The following is a 24,487-nucleotide window of genomic DNA, read 5'->3' as shown; positions in this document are numbered from 1 at the left end:
GATAGGAAGTGGGTCTAGGTGGTGTGCTATTTGTAGAGTTGGTATGGACCCAATGGGCTGAATGGCCTGCTTCCAACCTACAGGACAACAGCAGTGGTAAAGGAGTGATGGAGATGTCATGTGTCTAAGTGAGAAAATTGGACTGTGCAAAGCAGACCTAAGTGGATTGGCCATGCTAAATTGTCTGTAGTGTCAACAGGCTGTGCAGACGAGGTGGATTAGCCTAGGTGGAGGGAAGGAACTGCTGTCCTTACATGTAACCTACATGTGACTCCAGACCCACATCAATGTGGTTGACTCTTGGCAGCCCACAACACCCTCATCCCGTGAGTGAACAATTCTTTTTAAAAAGAAGAGGTCACAGAGTTTCTAGCACCCTCTACTGTTAGAAGGACAGAAGTCAGCCAATGCATATTTTAAAAATCATTCATGGCAAAAGTTCATTTATAAACTTTATTTAGAATACTGTGGGTCACAAGTCAACACATTTGAAAAAGCCACAGTTCACACCAATAAGCGTCGTGGCTATATATTAGTTTAAGTTCTTCATTATTTACATGGCTAATACTTTAAAATCTTTAATAGTCTACCATGTGGACACTCCTCTGGCACTTACATAAACATTGACTTATATTATACACATAGGATATATAAAATTATATGCACCTTTCTATACATGATACTGCATTAGTCACCTGACATGTACAAAGTAAAGGTGTACCGGTTTCATTGTATTTAGTTTGATAATCACATCCATAGTAATGTTTACACTCATTTGATGAATACAAGTCTTTCTCTAATTTTAGAACATGCAGGTGGGTTGGGAAAAGACTCATTGCATTGCACCGCACCACCGAATGACCAAAAGCTTGCAAGTACACCAGGAGAGTCAGCTGTTTACAGGTTTCGGCTTATATCTCCATAAGCAATTTCATTGTTAAGTGTAATGAGAAATTTGTAACAGCAAGATGACCCCAAAGTGTTGCATAAATACAAAAACTGGACACCAGGAAGTGCTCTTAGGGTTGGTTATTTTAACCAGCTGCTCCAAATCAATTAAAAACAAAAAAAAATTATCTAAAACTGGTCATTTCGCTGTTTAAAAAAAGGTATAGCATAGCTCAAGCATAGAAATAGACAACACTAGAAATATACAGCAGTGTCTCCCAGCTACAGCTGGCATATTACAGAGATAAAAAGACCTTGAGGGTCACTGCATCCAAGGGTGGTGGGACAACAAAAATTGGGTATGAGAAAAGTAAACGTGCAGGGCCACATGGGAATGGGACTGACTGGGTTACTCAGAGCTTCGACACAGAGTGAATAGGCCAAAATGGCCTCCCATGTACCATTATGACTCAGTTACAGTTATTCAGAAATCCCTTCTGGAGATGCCTTGAGGACTGAATGGGGCTTGACGTGATGCCTCCTGTGCTCGATCAGTTCAAGGCAAAGCCACAAATAACGGCCACTCAAGTGAGCTGCCTCCAGCAAAGAGTTGATGCTTTCAGGGAAGGTGGGGACAAGATTGGAAGGATACAACATGTACAGTAAGTCACACACTGTCTGCTCTGAGCTTTTCCTCAGCAGCTGGGTACGTTGGGTCATAGTCAGGGGTCCTGGGCCTAATTCTACCATTTGCAAGGACCAGGGCAGTGCAAAGAGTGCAACACTACCACCTGCAAGCCCCTCTCTGAGCCACACACCATCACTTGGAACTGTAACACCATTCTTTTGTTGTCGCTGGGGCAAAATCCTGCAACTCCCTCTCTAACAGCACAGTGGCTCTCTGTATTCCCATATGGATGGCAGTAATTAAAAGGCATTAGCTCAGCATTTTGTTCTCCATGGTAATCAGGGTTGGACATTAAATGCTGGCCCAGCCAGCTACACCCACATCCCATAAACAAATGTTTAAAAGCTCAACAAGATAGAGCAGGAAATCTGCTGGAGTGAGTTTGGGGAGTGAAGGATGTGAATTAGTAGGCAGAGGAATAAACAGTAAAATCACCATAGTCCAACTCTCTAATCAGAGAGCAACTGCTGTTGGTGATTTAACCAGAGGGTCACGACATCTTACATGAGGGAGGCGTTTGAGAAGGGGAATCCTTCATGGTAACCTCAGCTGCTGCAGGAATGGAGCCCACACTGTTAGCATCAGAAATCTAGCAAACTGAGGTAACCAACCACTAAATAATAAAATACTCCTACCAAAGTTAAAGCTAATAATGAGCTAAGTCTGGCACTGGCCTTTAAATGACTGAGAATTTATATTAAATTCAACCACTGAATTCTCCACTTGCTTCAGGGTCAACATCAGCCCACAAGCACAATTGTTCCAAGCTGGTAAATTTAACCAACACAGTCCACAGGATGGTTGCTGTGGGAAGTAGAAAAATATAACACTATTGTGGTAGAAACTGTAAGGGTTGAGAAACACTGCTGAACCAGAGAACAAGGAAGTTCTGCACTGGGTTAGAAATGCTGAAAGCTACATTCCTCACTGTGTCACCAACACCACTCACTTGAATAGCACACTAAAGAAAGTAATTAGTTATCTCAAAGTTGGGTGTGGGGGGAAAAAAAAAGGAGGTATTAGTGCAATAATTGAATATTTTAAAATGAAATATTCACACAGCAAGATGAGCACAGTTTAAAATAGACTACCAAAGCATCATTTCACAAGTATTTTCCACAGGAACTGGCCAATCAGTGAGGCAGGTGAAGGCCACAGGAGTGACGATCAAACATCAGTTGAACATCAATCTACTTCAGAAAGCTGTGGATGTTCCCACCTAACTATGTCACACACAGATTTTAAAAAGTGAAACAGCTTGCTGTGCTTCCCCAGCCACCTTCAGGGATTACGGTTTCTCTCGACCTGTTCCAAGGGATATGGAGTTTAACTGGCGTAGCTGGCTGGTCTCTGATGCTCTCAAGCTTTCTCCAGGTAGGTGCTTGGGACTAGACCACTCCTTCCATTGCGACTTGCTGTCCACCAGCCATCCTCGTTCTCAGCCGTGATCTGGATGATGTCATTGGCGGTTATATCTAGCTCATCGCTGTTCTAACAGGGCAGAGAAAAGTGACATTAGCATCTCCCCCATCTGACCGAGACTCCTATAGTAAAGAGAGTTGGGCACTTTCAGTCCTGTTACTGCCAAGCACCAAGCCACCCAGTAGTTTTCTACTTGCAGGTATTCTCACTTAAGAACGACCAGGGAATAGCAGTGAAGGGGTAAGTGGAAATGGAGCTCTCTTACAGAGGATTAGGCTGAGGACCACACTTGGGCAGGAAGATACTTTAATCTCAGTTGTTATCTCTCTTTTTATTCACTCAAATGATCTGGGCTTCACTGGGAGGGCCAACATTTTATTGTCCATCCCTAGTTGTCCTTGAAAAGGTGATGAGGAGTCTCCTTCTCGAGTCACTGGTTAAAAAGCTAATAATTGGTATCAGTATTGGGGTTTTACAACACTTGTCCCATGCACTGTGGGCAGATCCATTCATTCACAGGATCTGGGCACCATTGAGAAGGTTAGAATTTATTGCCCATCCCTAATTGCCCTGAAGATGAAAAACACGATGTGGAGGTGCCAGTGCTGGACTGGGGTGGACAAAGGTCAGAAGTCACATGACACCAGGTTATAGTCCAACAGATGGGATTTTCAAATCACAAGCTTTTGGAACGCTGCTCCTTCGTCAGTTTAAGTGACTTCACTTGATGAAGAAGCAGCACTCCAAAAGCTTGTGATTTCAAATCAACCCGTTGGCCTATAACCTCTGACCTCAAAAGGTGACCACAAGCTTTATTAAATATAATTGAGTCACACGCTAGGCCCGTTTGAGAGAGGAGTTAAGAGTTGACTGCTGTGGATCTGAAGTCATGTAGAGGATAGACTGTGGAAGGACAGTCAATCATCTTCTTGCGTGGCATTATTAAATAAGATGAGTTTTTACAATTCATAAGTTTACTGTCACTATTACAGATATGAACTTCTCCAACCCAGATTTATTCTATTTAAATTTCCCTGGTAATACGGTGAGATTTGAACTGGTGTCTCTCAAGCATTAAATTAGGCCTCTGGATTGCTAGACCAGAAATATTGACACTGCCACCACACCCATGAAGTGACCATTACAAGAGAGTGTTTGATGGTTACACTGGGGACTTGAAATGGGACAAGTGTTTTACACCCCAGCATTGATGCCAATTAAACTTTTCAACAAGTTAAAGAAAGTATTTTATTCGTTCCAGTTTGTGGTTCAGTAGCTAGTCCATAGCAGAGGGGGCTCAGATTTAATTGCGATGTTACACCATTTCTTCATTGTTGTAAATGGTATCTGGTACCTCTACCTTTTTGTTGCAAAGAATGTGAATAACTCAATAGTCTGTGAAATGCAGGCGTGAGGACAGCAGAGAGTCCCAGTCCCACTTCCTACACACACTTCCCGCAACAAACCCACCAGGTAAATCTCCTGGGATTCAGCAAACCAGGTCAAGCAGGCCTTGCCCTGCACAATTGCCAACACCACCTTTTCAGGGCAGTGAGGATAGGTAATAAATACAGCCTCGCCAATTTTATCCACACCTCAAGAGTAAATAGGGACTTTAAAAAGAAACAGACTACTGCTTCCGAATGTAGGGAGGTGGGCAGCATAGTCATAACCCAGGCAAATGCTCTAGAGAAAGTGAGGACTGCAGATGCTGGAGATCAGAGCTTAAAAATGTGTTACTGGAAAAGCGCAGCAGGTCAGGCAGCTTCAAAGGAGCAGGAGAATCCTGAAGAGGGGCTTATGCCCGAAACGTCGATTCTCCTGCTCCTTTGATGCTGCCTGACCTGCTGTGCTTTTCCAGCAACACATTAAGCTCAAATGCTCTAGAGATGCAAGTTCAAATCCCACTATAGATAGTGACATTTAAATTCAATTTAATAAAGTCTATAACTGAAAGCTAGCCTCAGTAGTATGACTGACAACTAGCATGGAATTCTGTAAAAAAAAAAAAGCCATCTGGTTTACCTGTCTCCTTTAGGGAAGGAAATCTGCCATTTCTACCTAGTCTGATTGAAGTGGGATTCCAGACCCACAGCAATGGGGTTGACTCTTAACTTACCTCTGAAATAGCTAAGCAAGACAGAGAGTTTGAAAGGCAGTTTGGATAGACAACAAATGTTGGCTTTGCCAGCAACTCAAACATCCCATGAACGAATAGCGAAGAAAAACTACATTTTTGCACAAATGTTGCTTCCTTACCTGAGCAGTGTAATCGTAGAGTACTCTGTAGTTGTTCAGATTTTCCTGTTGTGGAACAGCAACACTGGCATACAAATCCTCTGCTGACGAACACAGAATATCAACGGAATAAAACTGCAGTGACAGTAGCTTTTAACTCCCACATCTATTGTATTAGGAGTGTTGTTGACAGCCATAAGTTAGAGATATCCCTCTGTTTATACCAGGGAAGTTCTTGCGGTGAACTGGAAAATTATCACTTAATCATTCTTTAAGGAGAGGGGATGTCCATGGGAAAGATTGGAGGCAGCTGGATTTTAATTCTACGACTCACAACACAGAGCAACACTGCCATCTAGTGGTACAACTAAGCTATTAACTGGCAAACCCTACCCAGGAAAACACAAGAGGCAGTCTGGTCTGTATCTTCAAAATATTAACCTCTCTTTTCTCTTTACAGAGGTAAATGGGCCATTAAGTGACACTAACAGGATTGCCATTCCTCCACTGTCCTTTTCACATCAGTAGCATTGCCTGACTGTGCCCGGTCTCAGTTCATCTCCTACTCAGTTCATCTCACCGTGGGCGGCACGGTGGCACAGTGGTTAGCACTGCTGCCTCACAGCGCCAGAGACCCGGGTTCAATTCCTGCCTCAGGCGACTGACTGTGTGGAGTTTGCATGTTCTCCCAGTGTCTGCGTGGGTTTCCTCCGGGTGCTCCGGTTTCCTCCCACCATCCAAAGATGTGCAGGGTCAGGTGAATTGGCCATACTAAATTGCCCATAGTGTTAGGTAAGGGGTAAATGTAGGGGTATGGGTGGGTTGCGCTTCGGCGGGTCGGTGTGGACTTGTTGGGCCGAAGGGCCTGTTTCCACACTGTGATCTAATCTAAAAACCCACACTCATGCTTTTGTTACATCTGGCCCTAACTATTCCAATGCACTCCCGGCTGCTTTCCCACAATGATGCTTAAGATTTTACCGCCCATGTCCTCAATCACAGCAAATCCTTCTTGGTGACCTCAGCCCCACCACCTCAGATTTCTGCATTCCTCGGGCCTCCCTGTGCATCCCTAATTTTAATTACTTTCGGTTGCCAGGACCCAAAGATCTTGATTCCCTCCCTACACCTTCCAGTTCACTCACTCCATCAAGATACTGCTTTAAATCCAACCCTTTGACTGAGCTCTTGGTTATCTGCCTTAAGGTCACCTTAGATTAGATTACCAACAGTATAAAAACAGGCCCTTCGGCCCAACAGCTCCACACCAACCCTCCGAAGAGTAACCCACCCAGACACATTCCCTTACCCTGACTAATGCACCCAATGCTATGTGACAATTTAGCACCAGTTCACCTGACCTGCACAACTTTGGGAGGAAACCCATGCAGACAGGGGGAGAATTTGCAAACTCCACACAGACAGTCGCCCATGACAGGAATTGAACCCAGGTCCCTGGCACTGTGAGGCAGCAGTGCTAACCACTAAACCACATGCTGCCCACACTAAAAATTGAAAGAAATGCTGAAGTTTGTGGCTCAGAGCTGTACTTTGCTTTATGATGTTCCCATGAGGTACCTAGGAACACTTCACCACTGTAGGGGTGCCATATTATTCTAACTTGCTATCCTTTCTTCCCAATTCTCCCATCCTGTCCTTTTCCCCCGACTCCAAAACATTAACTCCGGTTCTGTCCCCCACGGAAGCTGCCTGTCAAGTTCCAGATATCTAACAGGGCGGATTATTTTTTTTCCCCCAGAATCCCTACAGTGTCGAAGCAGGCCACTCGGCCAATTGAGTCCACACCAACCCTCCGAAGAGCATCCCATCCAGACCCACACCCCCTTCTGCCTAATCCCAGTTACCCTGCATTTCCCATGGCTCATCCAAATAATTCGCACATCTCTGGATACTATAGTCAATTCACCTAACCTGCACATCTTTGGACTGTGGGAAGAAACCAAAGCACCCAGAGGAAACCCATGCAGGAACGGGGAGAATGTGCACATAGAGTTTGCGCTGTCACCCACAGATGGGATTGAACCCACGTCCCTGGCGCTGTGAGGCTACCGTGCTAACCACTGAGCGACCGTGCCACTCTAAGTGACACAATGAAGTGACCCAGGTGCAGTGGATAAGATGAGCAATGGAGGTTGGTGCTGGAGGAGAACAGGATGGAAACAAATTGAATAGCAGCAGTGAGCAAACCAAAAACAGAAACTACTGGAGAAACTCTGGAGCATCTGTGGGGAGAAAGCAGAGTTAACGCTTCAAATCCAGTGACTCTTCATCAGAGCAAGTGAGTGACTGGGATTTTCACCGAGTTCACCTTCACCTTCAGTCAGAAATGACATCAATGCCCAACTTGATCCGATCTGACAAATGATCATTGACCAGAAATGTTAACTCTTGTTACAGATTCTGCCTGACTTGCTGAGCTTAAGAACTGATGGTATAACTTACAGCCATACAGCTGTATTGCACCGAAACAGACCCTCAATCCAACACTTCTATGCTGACCAGATATCCTAAATTAATCTAGTCCCATTTGCCAGCATTTGGCCCATATCCCTGTAAACTCTTCCTATTCATGTACCTATCCTTTTAATTGGAACTGTACCAGCCTCCACCCTCTGGGTGAAAATGTTGGCCCTCAGGTCCCTTTTAAATTTTTTCCCCCTCTCACCTTAAACCTCTCTAGTTTTGGATTGGACTGCCCTGCCACAAGAAAGAGGACCTGTCTCTTTATCCTATCCATGCTCCTCATGATGTTAAACTTCTGTAAGGTCACCCCTCAGCCTCCAACACTCCAGGGAAAACAGTCCCAGCTTATTCAGCCTCTCCCGTTAGCTCAAACCCTCCAACCCTGGCAACATCCTTGTAACTCTTTTCTGAACCCTTTCAAGTTTCACAACTATAGCAGGGAAACCAGAATTGCACACTGTATTCCAGAAGTTGCCTAACCAGTGTCTTGCACAGCTGCAACATGACCTCCCAACTCCTACACCCGATGTACTGACCAATAAAGACAACTTCAGGAGCAGGAGAGTTTGACCCCAGTGTTCAGGCCAAAATCTTTCCTTCAATCAGTCTCTGGAGTGAGTATCAGATTGTTTGTTATCACTTTTTATTGCTGTGTGGTGAATGGCGCATTGTGTATTCCTACATGACAACAGTGACTATACTTCAACAAAAGTAGTCACGATTTGGAGATGCCGGTGTTGGAATGGGGTGTACAAAGTTAACAATCACAACACCAGGTTATGGTCCAACAGGTTTAATTGGAAGCACACTAGCTTTTGGAGCGACGCTCCTTCATCAGGTGATAGTGAAGCAGCGTCGCTCCGAAAGCTAGTGTGCTTCCTATTAAACCTGTTGGACCATAACCTGGTGTTGTGTGATTTTTAACTTTTTACAAAAGTATTTAGCTTGACAGCCAGATGAGCACAAATGGCACTATATAAATGCATATCTTCTGGTTTCTTACCTGGAGGTGGCGCAGTTGCATTGATTGAATTGCTGCTATTGGATTTGGATGTATGACCTGGTAACAGATGGGTAATCCTAAATAGCAAGAAAGAGAGAGTTCACTGAGTTTAATTAGCAATCTTCAGCAACTCAGAACAATTACTGCAGGACTGTTTAGTTAACTTTAACCATACTCATTAGTTTATTTTTTATTCCTTCATTGGTATGGGTGCAGCTAGCTTGGTCAGCATTTATTACCCATCCCCAATTGCCCTAGAGACAGCGGGGTGAACAGCTGCAATCCATGTGCTGTATTTCATTAGGAAGGAAGTTTCAGGATTTTAAACCAGCAATCCTGATATATTTCCAAGTCAGGATGGTGAGTGGCTTGCGGATGGGGGGGGGGGGGAGGAGAGAGAATGTGGGGAACTTGTAGGGAGTGGTGCACTCCCTGCTTTGCATGTTCATTGTTCTGGTCAGTTTTATCTTGAAAAGGCATTTGAAAGATTCCAGTGCTCCAGGGACTGGGGGTGGGGGTGTTGATCTAAACATCCTAGCCACAGGTAGTCTGACACTTGCAGAGTCAACAATGGGTCTGTTTGGGCCACCAGGGGGAAGGTAAATCTGTCTCTCTCAGTCTGGGTGCTTGCACATTCCTGTAGCAGGGCAGTGAGCAAGAGATTGGGTGAGTGGGTGGTGATGGGGGGTGGGCGGGGGGCTGATGTGGAGGAGGAAAGAGTGTGGGACCAAGGCCAGAATTTACCATTCCCATCGAAATAAATCTGACTGGTTGTACAGAGGGAGTCAGTGGTAATGTCACTGGGCTAGTAATTCACTGGCTAATGCGCTGGTTATTTAAATTCAATGAATAAATGCGGAATAGAAAACTAGTCTCAGTGATGTGAACCATGAAGTTATTATCCATTGTTGGAAGAACCCATCTGGTTCACTCAGGCGACTGACTGTGTGAAGTTTGCACATTCTCCCCCTGTCTGCGTGGGTTTCCTCCGGGTGCTCCGGTTTCCTCCCACCAGTCCAAAAATGTGCAGGTTAGGTGAATTGGCCATGCTAAATTGCCCGTAGTGTTAGGTGTAGGGGAATGGGTCTGGATGGGTTGCGCTTCGGAGGGTCGGTGTGGACTTGTTGAGCTGAAGGGCCTGCTTCCACACTAAGTAATCTAATCTAATCTAATGTCCTTTAAAAGAAGGAAATCTGCCATGCTTCCCCAGCCTGGCCTACGTGAATCCATAGCCTTTCAACCACTCAGTTCAAGAATGGGCACTGACTGCTGTTATAGAGTTATAAAGATGTACAGCATGGAAACAGACCCTTCGGTCCAACTCGTCAAAGTCAATCAATATCCTAAATTAATCTAGTCCCATTTGCCACCATTTAGCCCATATCCCTGTAAGCCTTTCCTATTCATGTACCCATCCAAGTGCCTTTTAAATGCTGTAATTGTACCAGCCTCCACCACTTCAACTGGTAACTCATTCCATACACGCATCAGCCAGTGTGTGAAGTTGCCCCTTCATTCCCTTTTAAATCTTTCTCCTCTCACCTTAAACCTATGCCCCCTAGTTTTGGATTCCCCTACCTCAGGGAAAAGACCTTGGCTATTCACCCTATCCATGCCCCTCATGATTGCCACACATATCAGTGAAAGAATAAAAAGGGACAGAGGACAGACCAGGGGTCAAATGTGAGACCTCTGGTGGTGGTTTATCCTGAGGGTCACCACATCTCAGACAAGAGACAAAGTTGAATGCTTCATGGTAACCTTAGCTGCTACAGGAACTGAAGCTGCACTGTTGGTGTCAACTAACCAAGCTAACCAACCCCAACCTGGTAATGTACAGCAAAATCATAGGTTGTCTGTATAAAGTTTCACTTCCAAATATTACATTATGAACAAAAAAAATGACATCTTTTGATTTTTGTCCATTACTGGCTCAGAATCTGAATATAGAATCAGTTAGGATTGCTGGTGTTGAATCTGAGCAAGTTAAAATTTCAAGTCCTACAGCTTAGTGCTGTGACTAATTAGAATTTAAGTGTTAATAAATTACTAGTTTCATCTTTGATCCAATGGCAGCATTAACAGAGATTTTTAAAAGATGCTTTGTTTGCTAAGCAGCTAATTCTTTCTAAATTAGCCCGAAATTTATCCTGAAGGAATTAGCAGAAACACAGGAGGACGTGCTCACTGGAATGAGATTTGTTCAAATTATTTTGTGAATGAAGGTTTTAATTAAAAGATCATGAGGAATGTTTTCTGTGTAGAGCACGGAACATCTCAAGAACAACACCTCAGCTAAGTGTCATAGAGATGTACAGCATGGAAACAGACGCTTCGGTCCAACCCGTCCATGCCGACCAGATATCCCAACCCAATCTAGTCCCACCTGCCAGCACCCAGCCCATACCCCTCCAAACCCTTCCTATTCATATACCCATCCAAATGCCTCTTAAATGTTGCAATTGTACCAGCCTCCACCACTTCCTCTGGCAGCTCATTCCATACATGTACCACCCTCTGTGTGAAACAGTTGCCCCATAGGTCTCTTTTATATCTTTCCCCTCTCACCCTTAACCTATGCCCTCTAGTTCTGGACTCCGAGGTCAGGGAAAAGACTTTGCCTATTTACCCTATCCATACCCCTCATAATTGTGTAAACCTCTAAGTTCACCTCTTAGCCTCTGACGCTCCAGGGAAAACAGCCCCAGTCTGTTCAGCCTCTCCCTATAGCTCAAATCCTCCAACCCTGGCAACATCCTTGTGAATCTTTTCTGAACCCTTTCAAGTTTCATAACATCTTTCCGATAGGAAGGAGACCAGAATTGCACATAATTTTCCAACAATGGCCTAACCAATGTCCTGTACAGCCACAACATGACCTCCCAACTCCTGTACTCCATGCTCTGACCAATAAAAGGAAAGCATACCCACCACCTTCAGTATCCTATTTACCTGTGACTCCACTTTCAAGGAGCTATGAACCTGCATTTACTGCATCCCCTGCACCTCCACACACCATTTACTTCATCCGCTGCACCTGATGTGGCCTCCTCTACACTGGGGAGACAGGCCACCTACTTGCGGAACATTTCAGAGAACACCTCTGGGACACCCGCACCAACCAATCCAACCGCCCCCCACCTTATCTCAGTCCCAGCCCTCGGACTCAGCACCACCTTCTTGACCTGCAATCTTTTTCCCGGCCTCTCCCCCTCACCTTAACCTCCTTCCACCTATCGCATTCCCAACGCCCCTCCCCCAAGTCCCTCCTCCCTACCTTTTATCTTTGCCTGCTTGGCACACCCTCCTCATTCCTGAAGAAGGGCTTACGCCCAAAACATCGATTCTCCTGCTCCTTGGATGCTGCCTGACCTGCTGCACTTTTCCAGCAACACATTTTTCAACTATGAACCTGCACTCCAAGGTCTTTGTTCAACAACACTCCCTAGGACCTTACCAAGGTCCGTCCAAGGACAAATTGGATATATCTTTAAACAAGGAATCGGAAGACCCCTGAAGGGGGTTTTGGGGATGCCCGATCCCAGATGGTCAGTGAAGTAGAGATAAGGCTGTACCCAGCCACTGTGCTCAGTCAGAGTAAGGCTAAATACTGCAGCTTCTGGACTTCTGAAATAAAACAGAGTACTAGAGAAACTCTTACAGCATCTGTGCAGTCAGAAACAGTAAACATTTTGACTCTGATATAATTCTTTGTCAGAGTTTCTCCAGCATACTTTGTTTCTGTTTTACTACAATCTGGTAATTTGTGGCACGGTTACCAAGATGATAGCTTTCAATTCCAGATTTTATTAAGTACATTTGCAGACACCCAGCTGCTGCAATGGTATTTTTAAGATTCATTCATGGGATGAGGGCATTTATTGCCCATCCTTAATTACCCAGACGGTAGATTAGATTAGATTAGATACACTACAGTGTGGAAACAGGCCCTTCGGCCCACCCAGTCCACATCGACCCTCCAAAGAGCAACCAGCCAGACCCATTTCCCTCTGACTAATGCACCTGACATTATGGGCAATTTAACATGGCCAATTCACCTGACCTGCACATCTTTGGACTGTGGGAGGAAACTGGAGCACCCGGAGGAAACCCACGCAGACACGGGGAGAATGTGCAAACTCCACACAGACAGTCGCCAAAGGCCAGAATCGAACCTGGGACCCTGGTGCTATGAGGCAGCAGTGCTAACTACTGAGCCACCGTAGTTAAAAGAGTCAGCTACATTTGAATCCATAGTAGTCTGGGTCCTCTGGATTACCATTCTTGTGACATTACCACTATACCAGTTCTAATGGACGAGGCTGGTACATATTGAACAGTTAGCATGACAGTAAAACAATATAAAAGCAGGACAGCAGGGAGAAAGCAGATTTGTTCCTCTGATTTGAAAGATTGTGATCTCTGCACAATGACCAGTGATAAGTGGTAACCTCACTATTCTCTCCATTATTTCTGGTTTTTTTCCAATTTTCCAGCGTCTGCACAAATTCTTTTTTATTCCTTTACAGGATGAGATAGTCATTGGAAGAATCAGATGCCCATCCCTAATTATCATTCAGGGGAAAACATCGAGTGGTTCTCTCAGCCATGTAAGAGACAGTCCCATTGCTGTGGAGTCACATGTAAACCGGATTGGGCAAGGATTTCAGATCAGCCATGTTCTCACTGAATGGCACTGCAGACTCAATGGGCTGAATGGTCGAGTTCTACACCTATGTCTTACAGTCTAAAGGATGTAAGTGAGCCAGGTAGGATTTTACAACAATTAGTCATACCAATGGACACCAGTATTGCTTCATAATCCAAGGTATTAACACAGATTGAATTTAACTTCCCTGGCTGCAATGATTAGATTTGAATTGACAATGTGAATTGACTAATGTGCCATTAGTCCCAGCTTGCGAATTGCTAGGTCTGTTGCTGTAACGATGACGTTGCGGTTTCTGGCTCTGAACCTCACTTCACACTCTCAGGCACATCCATCCCAGGTAAGGGCTTGGGTAGGAACCAGAGGCAAAATGCTTGGGTGCTCATTGTAAGGTTGAACGGGAGGCTGTTATGTGGAAAGTAAAACAAAAGTTGTTTATGTATTTCCCTTGGATGTTCCCGATGACCAGGGAATCCAGGACCACGAAAGTGTAGCCTTATGGATATGGGGTACACCATTTTGGACTGAGGAGGAGGAGGAGAAACGTCAGACAGTGGGGAGCCTGTGGAATTCCCTACTACAGAAAGCAGTTGAGACCAAAACATTGAATGGTTTCAAGAAGGAGTTAGATACAATTCTTAGGGCTAAAAGGGATCAAAGGATCTGGGGAGAAAGCAGAAACAGGGGACTGAGGTGGACGATAGCCACAGTCATATCAAAATGGTGGAACAGGACCGCAGGGCCAAATTGCTTACTCCTGCTCCTATTTTCGATGGGTCTGTGTCAATCTGCACCCCACAAGCACCAGTTTGTGCCATTTCTAACAACTCTCTGCCTTTCAGGTTTTGTTCCAGCATCTCTGTGGGGAAATGAACATTCCCACTGCACTTGTAAATGAGGATCAGTCATTGTAGCAGGTTCTTGCTGCAGTAGTTGATAGGCCTGGGGGTCCTGTGGTGAAAATGCAACTGAATGCAGGACTAAATGATTTGCATTGTGAAATGTCTTGCGATTGCAAGGATGATCGCTTTTGTGTTAAAAGTGTTAATCAGCTTTAGCAAAGCAAAACTGTTAATTGCTGGTGAATGCTTGCCTTAAAAGACACTTAGTCAGTACACAGTGATTGACACATAACTGGACACATACAAACGCATCAGCAAACAGTCAATTTTTAAGTATACCTGTTGGGTAAATGGATAAGGTTAGGAAAATACCTGAAACAAAAATATTGAAACATGGAAGTTAATGACAAACACAACCAAAAAGACAGGATGAGTTCATAGCAACATTAAGAAATCCTGCTTTTGTTATTCCAAAGGTGTTGTCTTTTCATGTGGAGGTGCTGAATATTCTATTAAAGGTTTGATGGGAGCATTTGCCCCAAGTGTATCCACTCGGCGACCTCCAGAGTTAAAGTGAACTTGTTAAAATGGAAACATCTAGGTGTTTTTTTTTCCCTCACAATCATGGCAACACACACTTCTCATTGCATTTATATAGCATCTCATGAAGGGAATATAAATGGTCAGAAGTGCCCACTTGTTGGCACTGTCATACACAAGTTTTTATTCTGCTTAGATTGCCTGATTCTTTATTCTAGGAGGTCTGGTCTTCATGTAAAAATTAATATTCTAAGAACTGGCAACTCAATTTTTCATGGTCCTTCCATATATCCATTGTTTCCCAGTCCGAAAACCCCGATTCCACCTCTCTGACTTCTTGCTGGTGATTGAGACTGGTCTGCTCTTTTAATCAATTCTCATTTTGATATTTGGAATAATTGAAGCTATGCAGATAGTTTGGGATGGGGTGGGTGGGGGTGAGGGGTGGGGCTAACCGACAGCGTCACTGGATTAGTAATCCACAGACAAAAGGCTAAATCTTCTTGGGACACGTGTTCAAATCCTGAGCACATTTAAACTTAACGTATATCTCCGGTATTGAAAGTTTCCTTCAACAACAGTGATCTTGAAATCATCAAATCGGCATAAAAGCCTAACTGGTTTACTAATGTCCTTTAGGGAAGGATACTTGGTCTGGTCTATGCGACTCCAGACGCACAGCAATGGGGTTTTTTTAAACTGCTGTCTGAAATGGCCAGGTAAGCCACTCAGTTCAAGGTCATTTAGGGATAAGTAACAAATGCCCACACCCCATGAAAGAATAAAAAGGAACATTTCTACAAATTAGGAATAGACCTCTCCAGTCAATATTCCATTTTACCCCTAATAGCCTTTTATCAGACTTTAAAAATATTCACTAATTTCCAACTTGCACCAACCTTTAAAGGAAGAAATTTCCAAAGGCTCTCAATCTTATGCAAGAAGAAAAATTCCCCTCCATCTTTGTCATAAATGGCAATCTCATTTTTAAACTTGTTCTAGATTCTGTGATAATGGGAAACATCTTTTCCACGTATGCTTCATCAAGGCTCCACATGATCTTGTGTGTTACAATCAAGTCACCTTTTACTTTAATAACCTTCAGTGGATACAAGCTTGGCACGTCCAATATTTCCTTATAAAACCGCCAGCCCCATTGCAGGTAATCTTTCTCTGAACTGCTTCCAATGCATTTACATCCTTCCTTAATGTAGAAGACCAATACTATACACAATACTCCAGATATGGTCGCACCAATGCCCTGTATATCTAAAGCACAACCTGCCTACTCTTGTATTGACAGACACACACAGATACACACAAAGTAACTTCCTGACGCCCTAAGGCCTGTCCACCATCTACAAGGCACAAGTCAGGAGTGTGATGGAATACTTTCCAACTGGCCTGGATGGATGCAGCCCCAACAACACAAGCAACTCGACACCATCCAGGACAAAGCTGCCCATTTAATTGGCATTGCATCCACAAACATCCATTCCCTCCAGCACAGAGTGTGTACTATCTACAAGATGCACTACAGAAATTCACTAAACATTCTCAGACAGCACTTTCCAAACCCACAAACATTTCATCCTCAAAGAATGAGGGCAACAGATACATGGGAACCCTACCCCCTGCAAATTCCCTTCCACTCACCATCCTGACTTGGAAAGATAATCACTGTTCCTTCACTGTCACTGGGTTAAAATCCTGGAATTCCCTCCCTAAGGGTATTGTGAGTCCACCTACAGCATATGGATTGCAATGAGACAAGGCCGCAGCTCACCACCCCACATTCTGAAGGGCAGCTAGAGACAGGCAATAAATACTGACCAGCCAGTGACACCCACATATGAATAGAAAATATTCCCCCTCATAATAAAATGATAACTTTCCATTAGTTTTCCCTATTTCTTGCCATACCTGCATACTGATCTTTTGCAATTTACACACTTAGCCACCCTGATCCCGCTGTATTTCAGAGCCTGATAACATCTCACCATTTACAAAATATGTTTTTATATTCTTACTGACAAAATGGACAATATCACATTTTCCCACATAATACTCCATTTCTCATTTGCCTACTCTAGCAATTTCTCTTTGTAGCTCCTTATATCCTCTTCACAACTTACTTTCCTACTTGATGTCATACCTTTGGTCCCATCATCACATTGTAAAACGTCGAGACCCCAGCCCTGATCCCTGTGGCATACACACATTACCAACTGCCAACCAGAAAAATACCCCTCTTCTTGACCAAAGCCTCAATATCTTTATTCATCCGTTGTCCCCTACTCTTACCAGCCTTTCTTTCACTTTTTACAGGAACATAATGCCTCTGAACTCTCGTTATCTCACTTTTAAAAAAAAGTTTCCCATTTGCTGGTCATCCCTTTCTCTGTAAAGTCTACTCCAATCAACTTTTGAAAGCTCCTGTCTCATACCATCGAAATTGCCTTACTCCAATTAAGAACTTTAACTATTATACAAAGCCTATCCTTTTCCATAACTTCTTTAAAACTAATAGAATTATGACCACTGGTCTCAAAGTGCTTCCCCACTAACATTTCAGTCACTTGTGCTGCCTTACTTCCCAACAGAAGGCCAGGTTTTGCTCCTTCTCTAATAGTACATCTACATATTAACAAAGAATATTTTCTTGAATACGTTTAGCAAATTCCTTACCATCCAAGCCCTTAACACTATGTCAGTCCCAGTCTATGTTTGGAAAGTTAAAATCCCTTACTATTACAATCCTATTACTCTTACATAAATCAGAGGTCTCTCTACATATTTGTTCCTCAATTTCCTTCTGACTACTGGTGGGTCTTAGTACAAGCCAAGGAAGGTGATCAGCCTCTTCTGAGTTCCACCCATATAGCTTCACTGAACAATCCCTTAGATATATCCTAAGTACAGAATTAATGTTTTCCTTGGTCAAAAATACTACTACACCTCCTCTCTTACCTCCCTTCCTATAGCATCTAAACCCCGAAACATTGAGCTGCCAGTCCTGTCCTTCCCTAAGCCATGTTCCTGAAATAGCTATGATATCCTAGTCCCATGTTCCCATCCATTCCCCAAGTTTATCTGCTTTACCTGTCAGACCCCTTGTATTGAAATAAATGCAGTTTAATTCTTCAGAGTTACTTTGATGATATGTGCTAAATGATTGTGGACAGTGGTTCATTTGGACACCCAAACTTGTCTTTCTTTTGAAGGAGTCACTAAAAGGGCACTTGGGCACCCTTTTTATTGAAGGGTCACTTTGCTACAGCTGGTTGCTGTAAATCACATGCCTAAATTTACAGCTTTGTTTTGGATGCTGTTTTGAGTTCAGGTAGGCTACGGAGATGAGACAGAGAAGCTAGCCATTATATTTAATTTCCCAGATTAATACTCTCTCTTGCCTAACCTCCACATTTCAATTTATCGCACCTTCCTAAATTTGATCCCTCACCTTCATTATATATTTTCTGCTTCAACAAAATTCCTATTGAACACCGAAGGCTCTATTTCCACTAACTGGATTTTCTGTCTGCACCATTAAATTCTGCAAATCTAGATTACTGGTTGGAACTGAAATAAGTTCTAGGATTGGTTTGGGTTCCCATGTTTCCTGCACACAGCACATTCGGATTGCGATCTGGAGTGCAAATCTTAAGAAATTTGAAACCACATTTGTGCCATTTACCTTTTCAACATCCCTCCATTCCTGGCAGAGGCAGCTGTGCGATTTTCCGTGGTAGATAACTTGTCATAGTAATTCTCATACTCTATGGGAGCTGTGAAGAAATGTAAGTCCAACAGTAAACTCAGAATTTGTATTTGTTAAAATTTTAGAACACCAATCGCATTGTTTAACATAAGACAGCACACATGATCTGACAATGGCCAGACACAGACACATCCCATGAAAGAATGAATATAGCACATGATATTTGTGCAATTCCACACAATACATGCTGTCATATCATGCCCCATTTTGAAGGTTTTGACAAGGCATTTCTGGACAGTGAGGGCACAGGAAAGGAGTGTCAATTAGAAAACTGAAAAAAAATCAAAACCTCAGGATTTTCTGATCAAACTCCAGATGCTGCTGGGCACGTCATCCTTTGAAGCCTCAAATTAAATCCCTCTGAATAAATACAGGCCAACTTGTATACAGTAAAAGTCACCATAATCTTACGAGATTACAGGGCTGTGCTCTCAGAGAGACCGAGCAAGCAAGACAGAGAGTTGGAGATGGCTGGTGGTGGTTTAACCTGATGGTCACCACACCTCAGGCGAGGGATAAGGATTGAGAAGGAGAGTCCTTCGTGGAAAGGACAGCCATTGCAGGAGTTGAACCCATGCTGTTGGCATCACTCTGCATTACATTCTGGTCATCCATGTGCCATTCAGCATGCTTAAAGGTGAACTGTCTCAGACAAAGGTCATTGTCTCAGACAAAGCTTGTCTTGACCTCCCACATGTATTTACAATCCATTCCACATCGACTGTCTGATCAGTTGTACCCCATTAGAAATCACCCCATGTGATTTGTGAGGTGGTTAACAGGATCGGACGGTCTTAAATGGTGTAATTTACAGAAGATGGAAAGTCAGGCACTTCTGGATTAGCCAGATATCTACACGATGGAAAGAATGTCATACCCTTTATTATCATTATCCATAGCTCAAGGCTACAGCATACCATAAGGATATCATGGTCTTAACCCCACACACACCTCTCTTCCAGGATCTTCTGCTAGAGCAGTGAGAAAATGGAAAGGCAGGACAATTTCCCTTCCCCAGCTTTTGTTCTTTCCACTTGCTTCCTGCACATGTTCCCCCAACCCGGAGATCCTACTTTGCATCAAATTTGGGATCTCCCTGCTCACTGTGAATCAAACACATAAGGAGGCCATTCAGCTCATCATGCCTATGCCAACTTTTCCAAAGAGCTTTCCAGTTAGTCCCCTTTCTACACCCTTTTTCGCATAACCTTGCAGCCTTCTGTTTTTCTCTCTGATGTGCGGAATATGTGCTCTGTGGTTAGTGAAATGTCTAACAGGGAAGATTTGTGTCTATAAAAAATCTTCAGCGTTTGGAACAATTCTATTCCATTGACTGAGCTGCTCACGTCAGTACAGCACAGGGTGATGTCCTGCGACTACATCAGTGCAGCCATCAGGTGATAGTGAGGCAGGTTTGCTGCTATGCGCCTTGTGATCAGTCAACCCAATGGCACTATCTCTGGGAGACAGATGGGAAATCAGCTCCCCAGAGCCTTTGTGAGAGGCAGTGAGGAGAACAAATGAAACTGGAGTCCTGAATATTCACCATTCTTTAGGAAGGACTTGAAGATATTTGTTAGGGTAAGAGAAGATTTATCAAGCTCTAATATTGATGGAATTTAGTGACAAGGTTAGGTTGGAAATCCTAGCCTTTCATTGCTAGAGGGATGGAGTTTGCAAATAGGGAGGTTATACTGTACAGGATGCTGGTGAGGCCATACCTGGAGTACTGTGTGCAGTTTTGGTCTCCTTACATGAGAAAGGATGTACTGGCATTGGATGGGGTATAGAGGAGGTTCACTAGGTCAATTCCAGAATTCTTGGAACCAAAAGGAGGTGGAGGCTGCTGTTTGGATGTGCCCAGCTCCTACACAATAGAAGCTCCTGCTCATGGTGAAGGCTGTTGCTATTTGAGTGCAGGAAACTATAGGGTCAGCTTTATCTAGCGAGGGAGAGGGAAACCACATCCTGGTCTAACTAGGAGAGTCACTTGTAATTAACAATTTTGAGTTTACTGTATATTAGCGAGTGGTTACATTGATGTGTTAAACATTATTACACTGTCTGTGGGACCATATGTACAGTCTCACTCCTTTCAGATCCTAAGCTGTTCTGCCCACAATTCCAAATGATCTCACCAAGTGAGTGGTGCTTAAAGCACGCCCCAACATTAACCCTTTCCTAACCCATATACAACAGAGGGAGATTTGATAGAGGTGTGTGAAACAATTACTTCTTTGTTAAGGTGGATAAAAAAAAAAGACATTTTTACCATTAGCTAATGGTACAATGATGAAGGGTCACAGATCAGAGGCCTTGGGTGGAAGATGTAGGGAGGAATTTTCTTACACTGACATGGTAATGACATGGAGCTTATGGCCTATTAGGGTAATAAGGGGAGATGATCACTGATTTCAGAAAGGAAATTGGATGGACACTTGAGGAAAGCAGCATTAATGGAGCAGAAGAATTGGACTGATGGGATTGCTCATTAGAGGGGTCATGGGCCAAAATAGCCTCCTTCTGTGCCTGAATCCTTTGCTGCTGTGCAGAAGGACCAGAGTGTCCTTGTGCATGAATCACAAAAGGTGCAGTAGGCAATTAAGGCAGCAAATGGAACATTGCCTTTCGTTGCTAGAGGGATGGAGTTTAAACATCGGGAGGTTATACTGTACAGGGTGCTGGTGAGGCCATACCTGGAGTACTGTGTGCAGTTTTGGTCTCCTTACTTGAGAAAAGATGTACTGGCACTAGAGGGGATGCAGAGGTTCACTAGGTCATTTCCAGAGTTGAAGAGACTGGCTTATGAGGAGAGACTGAGTAGACGGGGACTATACTCATTAGAATATAGAAGAATGGGTGGGGGGCAGAAAACTTATTGAAACATAAAACTATGAAGGGAGTCAATAAGGTATAGGTAATGAGGTAGTTTCCACTGGCAGATGAAACTAGAACTAGGAGGAATAACCTCAAAAATAAAGGGGAACGGATTTAGGACTGAGTTGAGGAGGAATTTCTTCACCCAAAGGGTTGAGAATCTGTGAAATTCCCTGCCTAGTGAAACAGTTGAGGCTACCTCATTGAATGTTTTTTTAAAGGCAAATATAGGTAGATTTTTGAACAGTAAAGGAATTAATGGTTATGGTGAGCGGACGGGTAAGTGGAGCTCAGTCCACGAAAAGATCAGCCATGATCTTATTGAATGGTGGAGCAGGCTGGAGGGGCCAGATGGCCTACTCCTGCTCCCGGTTCTGATGTTCTTATGTGACTCCAGCCCCAAATCCTCCAATGACATTCCTCTTAGACATTGATCAAAAGCTGTTTTAAAAATCACCAAAGTTCTGATCTGTTTTTGGTACAGAGACAGAAGCAAGGAGAAAAAGTGAGGACTGCAGATGCTGGAGATCAGAGTTGAAAAGTGCGGGGCTGGAAAAGCATGGCCAGTTAGGTAGCCTCTGAGGTGCAAGAGAATCAACCTTTTGGGAAGAAGCCCTGACAAAGAGCTTGCGCCTGAAAGGTCGATTCTCCTGCTCCTCGGATGCTGCCTGACCTATTGTGCTTTTCCAGCACCACACTTTTTGACCGAGACAGAGAAGCAAGTCTTACCGGGTGGACGCGTTCCAGTCATCTTCTTCTGAATGAAACAATCCATATCTGCATCAATGTCGCAGAGCTCCAAAACCTTCCTTGTCTCCTCATACAACTGCAGAGAGTTAAAACGCCAGATGAAGACTCAAGCTACAACACGTGGACATTGCCGCAACTACATGCTGTACATTCCCAGGGAATCAGTTTAAAAAAAAGCAACTTAGCAGTCACTCCGCATGCAATAACATCTCATTGATTAGGAATAACAGCTCGCTCTATCAACAAACATTCCTCAGCAAATGGCCACAGGGTGCAGAAAGATCCCACTGTGTCATTATGTTGTGGAGGTTCCAGTGTTGGACTGGGGTGGACAAAGTCAGAAGTCACACAACACCAGGTTATAGTCCAACGGATTTATTTGAAATCACAAGCTTTTAGAGCATAGGCCCTTCGTCAGCTGAAGTGAAAGCTTGGTGATTTCAATTAAACGTGTTGAACTGGTGTCATGTGACTTCCAACTCAGCATAGTTAGCTAGAGCTTAGAGGTCACCCAAAGGCACTGATATAAATACATGTCATTTCACAACTGGCCAATTCAAGGGAGCAGGCCGCGCCCACCTCCAACTCCCAAGCAATGCCCCCACTGCGGAAGTGATGGGGGCTTTTGGACACCTTCCACTGAAGACTCCATTCAAGAAGAAGTTAAACAAGTGATTGAGAGAGAAAGCTAGGGTGAAGGAGATGGAAACGGGGTGAAATTTAAAAGGAAAACAGAAGGCTTGCATGGAACATAAAACTGGGCCAATTGTGTCTGGCTCATGTGCTGCAAGTTCTATGAAAGACTTAGATTTAGTTCCTCCCAAGGTTAAATTTTAGAGTAGCACAGACTGTCGCAGCAAGAGGACGTCATTTAAGAATCATAGAATTCCTACAGTGCAAGAGGAGGCCATTTGGCCCATCAAGTCTGCACTGACCCTCCAAAGGTCATCTTAACACCCCACCCTATTCCTGCATTTCTCATGGCTAATCCACCTTTCCTGCACATCCCTGGACACTGTGGGCAATTTAGCATGGCCAATCCACCCTAACTTGCACAGCTATAGCCACCCAGACAGGGGGCGAATGTCCTTGTGGGGTTTGCACAGTCACTGGAGGCTGGAACTGAACCTGGGTCCCTGGTGCTGTGAGGCAGCGGTGCTAACCACTGAGCTACCGTGCCACCTTTCAGAAGCCCTGGCCAAGTGTCTTCAGAAGAAGAGAGAATAAATTTCTGCCAAGGAGGATTGATCAGTTGGCCAAGTTACCAGACAGCTTTTGGTGGGGGTAGCCAGGGGAAGCAAAGAATGTAAAAATGGGTCGTTCCAAGGGTTGCTTTTCAGAATCCACATCAGGATTAGGGACCAGTCAGCATACCGGTTGACCAGTACAATACCTCATCATCCTTCACACACTGCAGTGAGAGCTGGTTACAGTGCACCCACAGGGCATTCCTCAGATTGTTGATCCTGTCACTCTCTTGTTGGTGAAACACCTGCAAGCCAAAATGGAGAATGTTTATGAAGAATGAACCACACCACACCCCATCGCCCACAAACATCCGCAAAGACTCTGACCAGTCAGGCACAGTTTAGCTTCAAAAATCCCAGTTCACATTGACTGAATTTGAGCGAGTGTCAGATAGTGTTAACAATGAGTCAGGACACTAGGCAGAAGCCAGCACAAAGACATGGTCAAAACCTACAAGACACATGTCAACACACTTGAGATAAACTGACCCTGGAACAGCCATAAATTTTAGCAATAGCTGTCATAATGAAATAATTTCTACATTTTTCACAGGTAACCAGGTTTTCAAGATTAAGATGACATTTTTACAAATATCATTCATAAAAGGATGACAGTCGATTTCATTAGATCAATTTGGTTGGACCAATGGTGACTGGTGAAGATATAGAGTTGGTTCTTCAATGAAACCCTCATCAAATCCCCCCCAAACTTCCTTTCTCCAAAGTCAGCAATCCCTGGACATATCCCTTTGCAGAGACCCACCATCAATGCAATTCGACCGCAATTTCCCCTCCGACGTGGTCGACGATGCCCTCCACCGCATCTCTTCCTCTTCCCACTCCTCCGCCCTTGAACCCCGCCCCTCCAACCGCCACCAGGACAGAACCCCACTGGTCCTCACCTACCACCCCACAAATCTCACGTACAGCGCATCATCCACCGTCATTTCCGCTACCTCCAAACGGACCCCACCACCAAGGATATATTTCCCTCCCCTCCCCTATCAGCATTCCGTAAAGACCACTCCCTCCGTGACTCCCTCATCAGATCCACACCC

General features: G+C 44.1%; 1 protein-coding gene across 3 annotated transcripts in view; it reads right to left on the bottom strand.

The window, feature by feature from the left end:
- Nucleotides 1–439: 439 nt before the first annotated feature.
- Nucleotides 440–24,487, bottom strand: part of pstpip1a (proline-serine-threonine phosphatase interacting protein 1a) — a 106,459-nt gene continuing 82,411 nt past the window's right edge. Inside the window, exons 10-16 of one of the 3 annotated variants that reach the window (XM_043680393.1) lie at nucleotides 23,576–23,674; nucleotides 22,162–22,258; nucleotides 18,472–18,562; nucleotides 14,574–14,606; nucleotides 8,724–8,800; nucleotides 5,258–5,340; nucleotides 440–3,067 (exon numbers count right to left, since the gene is read on the bottom strand). In XM_043680393.1, the coding sequence (XP_043536328.1) occupies nucleotides 2,936–3,067; nucleotides 5,258–5,340; nucleotides 8,724–8,800; nucleotides 14,574–14,606; nucleotides 18,472–18,562; nucleotides 22,162–22,258; nucleotides 23,576–23,674 (612 nt within the window). In that variant the 3' untranslated portion in view covers nucleotides 440–2,935. The remainder of the gene's footprint in view (nucleotides 3,068–5,257; nucleotides 5,341–8,723; nucleotides 8,801–14,573; nucleotides 14,607–18,471; nucleotides 18,563–22,161; nucleotides 22,259–23,575; nucleotides 23,675–24,487) is intronic. The other 2 variants (XM_043680394.1, XM_043680395.1) reach the window with 2 other exon arrangements.

The sequence above is a fragment of the Chiloscyllium plagiosum genome, chromosome 40 (genome assembly GCF_004010195.1).
Source record: "Chiloscyllium plagiosum isolate BGI_BamShark_2017 chromosome 40, ASM401019v2, whole genome shotgun sequence".
In the NCBI taxonomy this organism is placed as follows: Eukaryota; Metazoa; Chordata; class Chondrichthyes; order Orectolobiformes; family Hemiscylliidae; genus Chiloscyllium; species Chiloscyllium plagiosum.
The sequence above is the reverse complement of the archived record's forward strand: the minus strand, read 5'-3'. Positions and strand labels throughout refer to the sequence as shown.